Raw genomic sequence first — 14,097 nt, 5'->3', positions numbered from 1 at the left:
AAGAGGGGAGGAAGGAGGGATATAAGAGTCTGTACATCCAAACCAATTCCCGTAAAACAAAAAATGCCAGAAAAAATTTCAAGTTAATTCGTGGATCAAGCAAAATCAAGTGGAGTAATAATAATTCCTAAAAGGCAACAAATCCTCCGCATGACTATCCCGAACGGTTACTAGAGCTATCTCACGTGTAAAGTCCGCAAGAAACTCTGGTCGGCAAGAGTCTCTTTCCTTGTGAGTAAATTGTTGACCTGTCTAAAGACAGCACTGAAGATATATAATAATCCAAGCACTTTTGCAATCCATCCTCCAGGGATATGGCATTTTACATCAATGAAGAAAACAAGAAAAAGGAGAGAAGATCAGCAGGAAAAAAACATAGCCATCGACACCATAAAACCTTATATGTAGAGAAGAAGTAAAACAGTAAGCCAGTCCATGGAGAACACTGTCTTCCATAACTTCTTTTTACTTTGCTTTTCGGAACTGTTACTGCTGATTGTGATAAAGCACAAGGAGTAGAAAAAAAGTACGATAATATTGTTTAACCATAAGTTGAGAGTTACAAGTCTCCCCCTTCAATCTCAATTACTGATCACTGATGTTGCCTTCTTCCTCCGAGCGGTGTGGACTGTACTTGTTCATTAGCTGGTTAAGGGCAGTATCAAAATCCTTCTCCAGCTGAACCTCTTCCTTAAAATGCCTCTGCTTCATTGAGATTTTGTTGTCTTCATAAGCTTTCACCAACTTCTCCCTCTCAGACACAAATTCCTCCATCTCTTTGTCCTGAGACTTGACAAACTTTGCAAAATCTTCCTCCCTGTTATACAGACAAAAGCATGTGAAGGTCTAAGAAAAGAGAGCAACTCGAGGAGTAAAAATGTGTTACAAACTTTGCAAAATCAAACCCCTATGTATTTCATGCACAATCATGTAGCATACATTACACATCCAAGGCAAATTACCTGCGGCTACGATCCCCCTTAGCAGAAACATGTGTATTTGATTGTTTCTTCTTCTCTCGCTCCTCCTGCTGAATCTTCTCAAACTCGTCTTCCTTTGCATCCCTAGTTTTATGGATGGTTTCAAGCTGGTCTTTGAAGAATTGTTCTTGAAAGTCCATCTAATGATATATGGAAAATAAATGAAACAACCAAATGGTGAGCAAATGAACAGAAAGAACAAAACAAATAACTAAAACCAAGAGCCATTGAAAAAAGATCAGACAAAAATTCCAAACTACAATCCGTCCACTAGGGTCTAGGGCGAGGGAGACAACTTTCAATGCTAAAAAGAGATTAATCCCAAACCCTAAATCCATAGCCGCAAAGTTTGCATCATACCATAAGCCTGCCACCCGCTTCATGCTCAAGTGCAAATGCAAAATAACTGCTGGCATCATACTTGACAACAATACCAAACATAGGACCACCAGGAGAGGTCCCAAATGCTGCTAGAAACTCATATTGTGCAAGTAGAAGGGTGCGTCAATCAGATGACAAGGAATGTGTTTAAAGTACATGAGGATGTGGATTCATTTGAAGCACATGAAAACAAAAACAAAAAAGAGAACCCCGTAACAAATTAAACTCAGCAAGTATTCTTGCTGAAGTAAAAACCAGGTCCACTTCGTACCTCCGTTGACATGCAAATAAGGACATTGTTTTCTGTCACATACATTGATACTAGGCCAGCTATTTTACCCTTTTACTAAATGATTTCGGTATAGGACACACGATTGAAACTACTGACATTAAGAGGATAAGCCAATATGGAAAACACGTGAATATCTGAGACGTGAAAAGTTCTGAAAATGGCAGCCGTAGTGTGAACAAACCGTTGCATATAAACTTAACAGAGTCAAAATGGCTATGTTATAGCAGTACATGAAACTCATCTCTGCAGGCAAAAATAGAGCCTACTCCATTTGGGCATGAACCATAGGATTCAGAATTGAAATGTTTATGGGTCCTTAATCAAGTAGATTAGAAGAAAACCAGAGAACTTAATGCATCTCCTGATGGCATTCCAATCATTTCCGTCAATGTCTACACAAACTCATAATCGGAAGCAAGATGATCGACTAAAGGTACTGAAAAAAAATGCATGACACATTAACAGTCATGGCGGCAAGGGTTATGCTCAAACTTAAAATGGTCACAGCAACAAACCCCTCCACCAGAAGCTATCTTAAGAGATCACACCTACCGACTGCATATGGCAACAATGCAGGCAATGACAGTTACCAAAACATCTAATGCAAACTCCTTGTCCGGACAACAGGCAGGACATTCAATTTATATCCACCCCTGTTATTACCTCTTCCTTGTTCTGCTCATGATGCATTTTGCTCCTTTGCCTGACAATGCGGTTTTCCTCCACGGTCTTGCGCAACTTCTCAGATACTACCTCAAAAGACTCTTCAAGAGCTTTTGAACGTCTTTGCTCTTTAGCCACTTTATCCTTAAACCAGATCAACTGCTGGTTATCTTCACTCATTTGTCGCATTTGGTTCACAACCATCTCCTGATATGACCTAGTCTCAAACTTCAGTCGGGCAGCTTTGTTGCCTACTCAACAATGAAGCATGACCAAACAAAGGAGGTACTCAATTACTGGAATCATAATAATATAATTGAAATCCAACTAGTATGCCTAGCCCTACCACCTATGAAGCACCGACACACAAGAGTCTCAAGTGACACGCATACGAGGGGACACGGCTTGGTGTCACTTCCTACTGTGAAAATTTATTTCAGTGGTTAAACTCTATAACAAACACTTCACTTATGCCACGTGTCTTTTCGAAAGATATCTCTTAACTATAACAAACAGTGTTAGCTTTTATTTTGTGCTAAGTTAGTGTTGGGTTCAATAATTTGGGTGTTTTTTTTTTTTTTTGGTCAAGCCAATATACATTAGCGGGGTGTTAGTATGTTAGTCAACAGGGGTTCAGAGGCTGCCCATAGCAGTGACCCTAAACCCGCCCCTCATGGAGCTCGAACACCGGCCTCCATTGGGGGGAGATGAGACAAACCAACTGAGCTAGCTTGGTTTTCTCCAATAATTTGGGTGTTTGAGGATACAATATTCGTACTAACCAAAATTTAAAAAAAAAAGAAAAAGAAACTGTCTGTTCATTTTTTCCGTGTTCGCACCTCGTCCATGTCCCCATTGATTTAGAATTCCCTTGTCATGTGCCCATATCTGTTGTTTCTTTCTTAGCCTGGATCCTTCTTTTTTTATAAGTAATTTATTAACAAAAAGACATAAAGGGAATGCCGCCCGAATACAAGGAAGGCCACTCTCCTATGGTCTATGTAGCACGCATACGGATACAAATACAGACATGGGACACGGCAATTCTAAGAAGATGAGGATATGAACACGGCGGGAGACACACCACGTGTATAAATAAATAATAAATAAATATATGTACATTTATAAAAAAAAATTATGAACCATTGTTTATGAATAATTTCACAAATTGTATAAATTTCTTTCAAAGGCATAATTACAGTTTAACCCAAATGTTTTGAAGAATTTCATATTAACCCCCAAAAATTTCAAAAAATTACATTTTGACCCCTAACCGTGTCCTCGCCATATCCTCTATCGAAAAATAATAAAAATTATTGGAAACGCCACGTGGCATGTCCAATACGTGTCCCCACGTGTCCCCATGTCCAATACATGGACACGGCACCCTTTTGGAGTGTCGGTGCTACATAGCCTGCCACCACGCGCAAGCACACACAGATATATATATATATATATATATATATATATAGCGAGAGAGAGAGAGAGAGAGAGAGAGAGAGAGAGAGAGAACCATGGCAGTGCTTATTAAAAAGATCCAGGTCTTGTTTCTCTGCCATGTAGCCATAAAGTTGGCGCTTTCCACCAGGATAGAATAGGACTGGACGACGGTCCCAAGCGTCCCTATCGGTTCCTTGTTCCTGGAAATGGTTATGAAGACGTTCGGCCTCTAAAAAGCCCATTGCCGAGTTTTCAAAAATCAAAACACTCATCCCTCGGTGCCCCTGTGGGCCATAGGCATGTCGAGCCTTCACTGCAGAGTATGAACTAAAGGAATCAAGAAGCTCTTGATTTCCCATGCCAAGCCACTGCAAATACAGTTGCAAATGAGAATTCAAATGTCAAGCATAAAACCTTTTAATAACGGATACAATGTGGCAAGATTGCTTCGTCCAATGCCATAAACACACATACATCCTACGTCATGAATCGTGCCCGCAGTAAAAAACAGTGATATGTTAACTGTACCTTGTCATTTTCATCCTGCTCAAGCCTTGTGTTCATAATGACAACCATTGGCGGCCAAACAATAGAGCGATCTTTGACCATTTCATCAAGACCCTTCCACTTACCAAATGTTTCACCAGCCGGTATGACTGAAGTACCCCGCCTGCGGAGCTCTTCGTCCAAAAGTTCTGCAAAACCTCTATGCAGCTTCACCCTCTTTGATCCTTTTGTTTTGGCATGCGTCATGAGTGGCTGCAGACCTCGATACCAGTCAATTTCTCCAGGACCCCCTTTGCATGCTGGGCAATGCCACTGTCTTGCTGGACCATGGATATCATCCAAACTTAGTTTGTCCAAGTTTTCAAAAAAAACCTTGAACCACTTACTATTCTTGCGGGAGTCATGGCTTTTTTCACTCACATCAGAATCATATTCGTCAGTTAATAGTTCATCATCTGTATCATCTGAGTCATCATCATTTTCAATCTTGCCATCGTCGTCATCAACAGGAGTGGGGTCGTCCAAGTGTATGGTGGTATCTCTTTGTCCTGTAGCATCTTCTGAAGACTGACTACTGGCAGCAGCTCTCGTAGGCCAATTCCACCCGTGCTCCAAAGGAAGAGGGATTGCTCGTGGGGAAGGGGTGTTGCTGTTGCTCACAAAACCTCTACCAGCTGATTGGGGCCTTGAATTATTTCCTCTCCCCGGAGGCCTTCTCGAACCAGCATCAAGTGTTGGCCAGCTATTGCCAGGAGGAACCGTACCCGGTCCACCACTAATCTGCACGCCACCCAGCTCTTGGACAGCAGCAGGATGTCCCCATACTTTAGCACCGGAACTCTGAGAAGGCCATGGTTTTCCAGCGCCGCCTCCAAAACCTCTATTTTTGGCCTTCCTTGTGCAAACCTCCCATTCGCCACCCTCTAAGCTCACGTCAGCTACAGCATCTGTCAATTGATCCACCTTTGGACTCAAGCTCTCAGGTATGCCACTGAACTTGGATGATGAGTGAGAAGTACCAGCAACAAATGGCTTTCCACCCCCTTTCCATGAACTCATTATATTTAGCACCCTCTTCCTGGTCATGTTTTGCATTAGAATATCAGATAGCACTATGTGAAACAAATGCTCAATAAAACAGAACAGAAGCCTACCAACATTGATAAGGCAACATTATAGCAGCTTAGCATGACTACGATGAGAATACAACAGATGAAAAGCAGATATCTATGTTCGCTCAACATAGCAGATAATCAAGAAAAAAAAGTGTCGTTCTGAATTAGTGTCCTACAACGATGAAAAGCAGATATCTTTGTTCGCTCAACATAGCAGATAATCAAGAAAAAAAAGTGTCGTTCTGAATTAGTGTCCTACAACAGATGAAAAGCAGATATCTTTGTTCACTCAACATAGCAGATAATCAAGAAAAAAAAGTGTCGTTCTGAATTAGTGTCCAACAGATGAAAAGCAGATATCTTTGTTCGCTCAACATAGCAGATAATCAAGAAAAAAAAGGGTAGTTCTGAATTAGTGACGCAATGGAGCGCTTCATAACTTTCATCAATCAATCAAAGTGATATGCAAAAAGAACAAATAGGAAAAACTCTCACATACACTCACACCCCACAAACCAGAGTCCATAAAGGATCATAAAAATTCAATAAAAAACAACACATGACAAATATATGACACTTCCAAAGCTACTTCTACATGGGTCCACAAGCAATGCCAAGTCCCAAGCCAAATCAATCATGTCAATTGCAGTAGAGTACCTAACACATGCATAGATACATCAACAATTTACATGCACATACGGATCATAGGAAAAAAAATATTATACTTCGAAAATATTTTTACTGAGCTATACCGACATCAAAGATATTCAAATAAGAAGCACAACATAACAGAAACCAGATACATTGCTAGCAACTTAAACTCATTCAGCTTCCAACAAGTGGTGCATATGAGAATTAAAAGACCATAAGGCCTAAATTGGTGGAGATAACTTTATCACCTAAACAACTTCCAATGAGCACATCACTATAGTACTCCAATTATTCATCAACGGATTGACATCCTATCATGTCAGCTTCATAATGCAATGAGTTTATGCCCCCATGGTAGAAGTTAGAACGAAAGAGTCAAGTGAGGACAGTTTCACAAGATCAAATATTAGAAAAACCTCAGAAATTATTTTGATATCTGTAGTAATCTTCCCCAAGGAGTCAAGGACACAAACTGGGAAAAAAAATATATATATATTGTTTAGAGAATCGGAATCAACACCAGGAAGGAATCAACACCAGGAATTCAGCTAGGGCTGCCATCAAATTGAAGGTTAACTGCGAAATTCCAACAGAAGCTTAACCATCAAAGTCGGTGAATATTTTGAGAAATAAATTTTTTTAGACAAACAATCAACTTCCAACAGTAACGCTTGCCATTAGCCCTTTTGTGCATAGGAATGTCATTGAAACCTCCTCTTTATAATTGGGGAAAAGCTGCACAAAATAAAGTCCGTTTTCTGGTGGGAAACCAAGATGGTGCGATGGCCTCTTCAACAGCAAGGAGGGACCCACATGGCTGTTGAGGACCTTGAGGCCACAAATTGTGTGAGAGAGGTTGTGTAGCAGTTACACAAAAGAGGATTGAATGTGATAGAGATGTGGCATACTGGGCCTTCTAATAATCAAATTCAAAAGATGAGAATAGTTCAAAGAAAAATGCAGCAAATCTTTTAACTCCTCACTAGAAGAGAGTGCATCAATGTTTTTCTACCACGAGTAGAGGATCTTGTATTGACAAAACTCCATACAGATAGCGGTTTCATATAGCCGACCACAGTTAATTGGGACTTGAAGGTTTGGTTTGGGAAAGGATTTTGTATTCTCCACAGCGGGGAAAACCACTTTGATTAAAATGTATTGGCGGAGAGAGTCAACCGTTGAGAAAATGGATTAAATGGGGAGTCTTTCGATAGGGGCAAAACTCTACCCAAACTAAATGGAGTACAATTTACTGATAAAAATGAGATCTTACAACTAAATGTTACAACAATGATTAGTGTAGTTACATTCTTTTTCATGTTGAAACAAATTCAAAGGCAATATTTGTACAGTTCAAATAAGGAGCCAAATGGGAGAATCCATGGGGAGGTGTTCAACGTGAAATGCCAATGCCAAGGGTGTTCAACTTAATATGCTATCATGCTACCGTAGAAAACTACGTACAATGAAATTCTTTATGATAAATGACGGTGTTCAACTTAGCATGACAGCCATAATGTGGCGCCAACCCTGCAGATAATTTGAATGCATATTCCATGCAGTAAAACAAGGCCGTAATATCACGCTTAGGTATGAATGCAGAAATTCTCCTCATATAGTCCTAATCCAATGTGCCTTCCAGAAACTCGTATAGAGGTCAGAAAAAGTGCAAACATTGAGTAGAAATCAAGTGCAATATTGCACCATATAAAGCTCAACAGAGTTTACTGATATCATCCTCAACAAAAAGAAGTAGTATCATAGAAAATAACGAGTATAAAAAATAAAAGATATATGAGAAGTAGAGGTATCCCGAGCTCTAAACAAAAATAAAAGCAATGACAACTGAAAATTGCTCATGAAAGAAAATTTAGGAGGCATGTCGATTACAAAGCCATTTTAATTTACCTATGCACCGAGATAAGAAGTGGTTTGTTTTGGTCCTATATGCAATTCAAGGAGGAATCAATGAAGTCCAACAATTTTTTGGTTCATGTTAATCAAAAGTTTAGATACCATTAAACGAACTACAGCTATCTACACCAGCTTTAGCTAAGAAAATGAAAAAAACATCTTCTTCGTGAAACAAAGAGGAAGAAGAGATACTAACGGGTGCAGATGTTCCCTCAAAGACTAAGCTGGGTGGATACTTAGAGTGCGACCAGTGCAGGGTGTGATTGACAATACTAAAGAGGATCTAACGTGTAACTGGGAACCATTTCTTATATATTACTAAAGAAAAATGATTCCATAAGGAACTGAAGTTCTTTAAGTATCCAAACATATTTGAATTACAAATACATAACCCTGCTCTCTTTGAAGCAATGTTCTACGGAATTGTAGATACTTGGTAAAAATGATGTCTGACAAGTGACAACTAAAATAAAATACACAACACCACATTCGACACACTTGCAAGAGGAACGTCAAGTGGAACCGTGAAAGCTAAATTCGAAGAAACCATCATAAAACATAGGTAGTTAAAGTTAGCACGGAAAGAAGGACAACACCAAAGTGAGAGAACCAAAAACCATTGTCCTCAACCCACAAAGACAAGGTCAATATGAGAAAATAAGTAGGCACTTACATGTACAGTCATTAGCCAAAAGTACGTCCATCATCACTCTTGATATATTTATTTTTTTTCAGAAAAGAAAACTCTCCAGCAAGACTTAACCATTTCTAAAAGGCAAGCTCATTGCTTTTTAAAAATCCAGTGAGCCATCGTAGACAGTAGCTTCTTTTATTTTGGTTGTTTTGGATAGAAGCCCGAAAAAAGTATGCAATGACAATAATACATAACAGTATAACACACACTAGTGGATTTTGCAATCTTTATTATGCACTATGTTAATTTTCAATTTGTAGAAGAGAAAACTCATTCCTGACTCCTTAGTACTTTTCTAACAGGAAACAGTTTGGACATTTCGAGCAGTGTTTTTAGAAACCTGACCGGATTTAGGATTTAAACCGGCGACGGTTTAATCAAACTAGTGTCCCTTACCAGCATTTAGAGGGGAGAATACCATATTCATGCGCGTAAAATACCCCAAACTTGAAAGGCAAGGGGGGAACGGAACAGAAAAAATAACAATTAGTAAAAGGAAGCGTATCTTTTACCAGAAAACAGAAAATCCAAACTAAAACATATTGAAGCCATCAATATATCAACAGGAAGAGCACGTCATGAACCCAGATGCACATACACACAATCAGAAGTACACAAGCACAAGAAACAACTTGACAGAACAAAAATTGAAAAAAAATTAAAACAGAATTAGAAAAAAAAATGTTCAACGAAAGAGGCGAGATATTACCTGTAACTCTCACTTGACTGAAAAACATACAAGGGATATGCATATATTACCTGTAAATGTATCTAATACAAAAAAGCCACAAATCTAGATTCACATCATATCAAAGAGGCGAGATATATATATCGAGAGAGAGAGAATGGGGAGAAAAAAAACGGGGGGGGGGGGGGGGGGGGGGGGGGGGGGGGGGGTAACCTCAGCAATCAACACCGATTCTCTGTATCAAATCAAACGGAGAAAAGCGATTCAATAGGAGCGAGAAATAAACCGATTGCATGCATGAATGTGCATTCCATATCCAGAGAAACTGAAGCCAAAGGTAGAGTTGGAAGAGAAATAGAGGGGAGAGAAAAACCCTAACAGTCGAACGAAGTCCAGGCGAAAAACAGGAGAGAGAGAAAGAAGAGAAGGAATGTACCTCAGGAACAGAGTAGAACGCGCCGGAAAAATGACAGAAATTGGAAAACGGAGCTTCTTCTCAGATTAAATTTCAAGCCATTAGAGAGAGAGAGAGAGAGAGAGAGAGAGAGAGAGAGAACAGTGAGAGTGGCTTGGGGAGGAAGAAAAATTACCCTCCTCCTAGGACCATTTAATGAGGTATTCTGGTATACAACAGAGGTCGGACTCCAAATGCTTATTCAATTCAGTGTAATACAAGACACGGAAATGTGGCGCGGAAGCCTAGGTCCGTTTTAATGACGACGATGATGTATTGGATTAGGAGCATTTGCTTGGGAATCTAAGGGCCCGACCCGGACAGATCGATGCTTGAATTCTGGGCCCGCTCGATTTCGAGCAAATTCGTCGAAAATGATGTTCTAAAACTGATTGACGGATCAGATCGAATCGATCAGATTGCACCGTTTATGAATTTACCGTCTGTAAATCAGATCGAAAACTCCTAATTTCACATGCACAAATTTCCAATTTTATCGTAAGATACATTCAATTCCAAACAAAAATATTCATTGATACATCAAATCATAATCAGCATTTTATTAAAGTGGAGTAAAACAATCTTTCAAAAAATGAGAATTTGAAACCCTAAAATCTTAAAAAGAAAAAAAAAATTTACATATCACAATCGACTTACAAGTTTTTCTTTTGAAGATGTTAAAATTACATGGTGACTGAAAGGTTAGAATTCAAGAGGGATAGACTCTATGACTGTGAAAACTGAGAAGAAGGTAAAATTGTGGGCGATGGACGATTATCGTTGAGTCGTTGTATTGTAGTAGCACTGTAGATGAGATGACAATCTCTCATCAAGATAAACTTCAATCGTTGTGACTTGTGAATCTAAAAGCGAGAGGGTGTGCGGCTCATAGGGTTAAATAGTTATAGCTATAGAGACCTTGTCACGTGTAGCACTATAAAATATGTCATACATGCAAATAAGTCAATCAATTTTTAACAATTTTTTGAAGAGGCCTAGACCAATACCCAAATATCACTCATCATTCCAACTTGTACCAATCGCATGGATGTTTTAAACACTCTATTTGACGTCGAGTCAAGGTAGGTCAATGAGGCTGACCGAATTACATAATACATACGTCAATATTATAAGTATGTGCTTTGCACGTACTTGACTTCAATGGAAAATAAATATTTGATGCTCGCTTAATGAAATAATATCTTTTACTTAATGGAAGATAGATATTTGATACGCACTTAAAAAAATAATATCTTTTACTTACCAACCACCGTAACTATTCAATACATTTCTAAAAATACTTCCACGTTAGAATTTTCTTATGTTTATAGTCAATTATCACTGCCGTTTCACCTCTATCTTTGCTCAATAATTATCTAAAATCATTAATCGTGCATTACTCATTTTCTTTTTTTCACATTTATTTAATAGACCCCGTTCCACATTTCAAAATAAGGACTTATTTCAAATTTACAAATAATGGGTTTACAAAAATAATTTTTCAATTTTTTTTTGCCGGGTACAAGATCCATATTGCATACTCCCTCCGTCCTTTTTTTTGTGTCCAGTATTTCATTTTGGGCTGTCCCTTAATAAGTATCCATTTTGTAAAGTTAGGGGGGTAAAAGTTGGTGTATTGTCCATTTTGTCCCTAAAAGTAGATTTTATTTTGAAAAGTTAGTGAGTAAAAGTGTAATGATGATGGATAAGTAGGGAAAGTGGAGGAAAAAGTTGATGTGAAAGGTGTAATGATGATGTCTTTTTCATAAGTTGGAGTTACAAAGCAGGACACTTAAAAAGGGACGGAGGGAGTATTTTTTTTATTTCAGTAACTCTATTATTTTTAAGCTTGAAAATTACAAATATGTGCTTATTTTTTAAGGGGGTAAACTGTAACACCACCTTACTGTCGTTCGCCTCCATATGGGATTAACGTAGAAGACATAATGCCTACATTGCCCTCCAACATTGAAGCTAATTACTGCATCAAAAGTCTATCCACATAGACACTGTGCACATACCGTGATGTGGAGCCCACTACAGGTCCCACATAACGATTCAAGCCGTTCATTAAATTTAAAATATTTTTTGAGAGCTCTTGGAAAAAATCAGCTCAATCCGATACCTGAAGTGCTCGATCCAATCATCTAAGTTCGTTTGTATGAGACCCGTAGTGCATGGACCTATCACAATCTATGCACAGTGTCTATTTGGGTGAATAGCACAGCTGTCATTACATTGCTATCCTCATCACTGATCTTTGCCTTCTCCACATATATACCAACACGGTCAATGCCAGCTCAATACACCAACGAATGATTTCTTCTAGATTAATTAACCACCAATCAAGAAACAAGGCAGGGTCGAAAAAATAGTTCAAATAATTTACCGGCATCGTCTCTTTATAGTTTCATCTTCTTTACTCCATGGTCAACTACCATACCCCACCACCTTCCCACCCTGACACCTCCTTTAAAATCCCAGTCATCACGACTCCTTCCACCTCCCCACCACTAAATCCACTCTAAATTGTTGTTACACATTGACAAAATGTTCTTCAACCCACAAATAATTATCTCACTAAAAAAGAAGAAGAAGAAGAAGAAAGATGAAACCTCAATACATTGACATGTCTCATATTCAACCCAATTTTCTAGAACTCTGCTCCTTTCTTTTCAATTGTAACTTTAATTCTTGGGTTGCAGCCTTTATTTCTGCAAGAGTCTGATCGAGATTAATACCTTTCCACCATCTGTTTTGGAAAGTTCTTTGTAAAATTGGAAGCCCAAAATTATTACTTCCAAATTGAATATCCCATTTCCAGATCTAGGGGATACCAAAAGTCATCATTATGAAAAGGAATGATTTTCCTTCTGAAGTATTGGTCCCCTGTAATTGAGGATGATGATTGGTAAAAAATTCCAATTCCTTCTGAACCTCAGGAATAAGATAGTCGGATCGAGGGCCAAATTTAGACCACCATATATAAAACCAATTTGGCAATTCATGCTTTCCAACAAGATTTGGACAAATTTTAAGAAACCATGAGTGTTTCCTCCGTTGGTTTTGGTAATAAAATGCCTTTGTCCATGCTTCAATGTAATCCCAGTAATTGTAATGAACTGAAACTCCATTTTCTACTTTTATTGACAAAGTTTTAGATTGTTGTGGGTGTATTCCCCATTTGTGAATAGGTATGACCATCTTAATTATGGCCTTACTATAGCTTATTGGACTTTTTTGCCCAATCTTACTGTCATAAGTGTGGCAGAATTCCACCGATCCAGATTCTGAGAGCATTGCCTCATAAATATATCGGAGTTTTCCTTCTGGAACTGGATAACTCATTGTATCCCAATAAAGGGACTTTATTTCCCATGGATCATTCTTGAATTGTTCATCCTGAGATTCCAGAATCATAATTGTTTCTGTGGTTTCCAGTGATTTGAAAACCTCTTCAGATTGCACCACCTCCTTGAGTGAAGGTGATGTTGATGCTGATGTAGCATCCTGTAATTAAGGAAATTGTAGTTTGTGATCCTTCAAGTAGGCTTCAATATCAACTTGTGTGACCTTGGATTTTCCCCGGCCACGAGAAATATTTCCCCGTCCACGTCCTCGATCTAGAGGTCGATTCATTCTGCAAAATTAAGCACCAGCCAAAACATTTAGCTTATTTTGAAGGCGTTCAATTGATAACTGGAGTAGTTCAATTTCCCAGTCTTGGTCATCATCTGATCCATATTGCTGATAATGTCGAAGCATTGCTTCCCTGGCATGAAGCCATCTAATCAAATGACATCTATTGTGTGCCCTTTTGAGAATAGTTATCTCAAAATTTGTCTGGAAGACATTTCGTTGTAGTTTCAACCATTGTTGAAAAATAATTCATTTTTGAACAAAATTGTTCTCCATTAGGCAGCCAAAAGATTTAACTACTGTTGTTGTGCTATTTTGTATTTGTAGATAGCCAAATTAACATTGTAGGAATTTCTGGGCATACTATGCCTCCTACTATTTAGGTCTCTAATACAATCTTCCCAATATCGTATTTCAGAAAGTATTTCTAGTCGTCCAATTAATTAATAACATTCAGCCCTGCAAGAATTCACGAGTGAGAAAATCAGGTAGAGAATTATTTTCTCCTTTAATGTATTCTATATCAAAATCAAAGGCAGATAATTCAGACTGCCAACGAGCAAAAATTTGCTTTGAGGCAAGATTTTTGATATCTTGTTTTAAAACCTGCTTTGCAGCACTACAATCAACTCTCAACAAAAATTGTTGATTTAATAAATCATCCTGGAATTTATTTATG

At 38.4% G+C, this 14,097-nt stretch overlaps 1 protein-coding gene across 1 annotated transcript; it reads right to left on the bottom strand.

The window, feature by feature from the left end:
• Positions 1-384: 384 nt before the first annotated feature.
• LOC131322271 (protein SUPPRESSOR OF GENE SILENCING 3-like) lies at positions 385-9,998 on the bottom strand. The gene is made up of 6 exons (XM_058353527.1): positions 9,762-9,998; positions 4,285-5,341; positions 3,830-4,124; positions 2,317-2,567; positions 963-1,120; positions 385-817 (listed from the first exon to the last, which is right to left on the bottom strand). The coding sequence occupies exons 2-6, from the start codon at positions 5,320-5,322 to the stop codon at positions 586-588; spliced, it is 1,974 nt and encodes a 657-aa protein (XP_058209510.1). The 5' UTR covers positions 5,323-5,341; positions 9,762-9,998; the 3' UTR covers positions 385-585.
• Positions 9,999-14,097: the final 4,099 nt, after the last annotated feature.

This window comes from Rhododendron vialii, chromosome 4a (assembly GCF_030253575.1).
Source record: "Rhododendron vialii isolate Sample 1 chromosome 4a, ASM3025357v1".
NCBI classification, from domain to species: Eukaryota; Viridiplantae; Streptophyta; class Magnoliopsida; order Ericales; family Ericaceae; genus Rhododendron; species Rhododendron vialii.
Note: the sequence above shows the minus strand (reverse complement) of the source record. Positions and strands in the feature narration are given on the sequence as shown.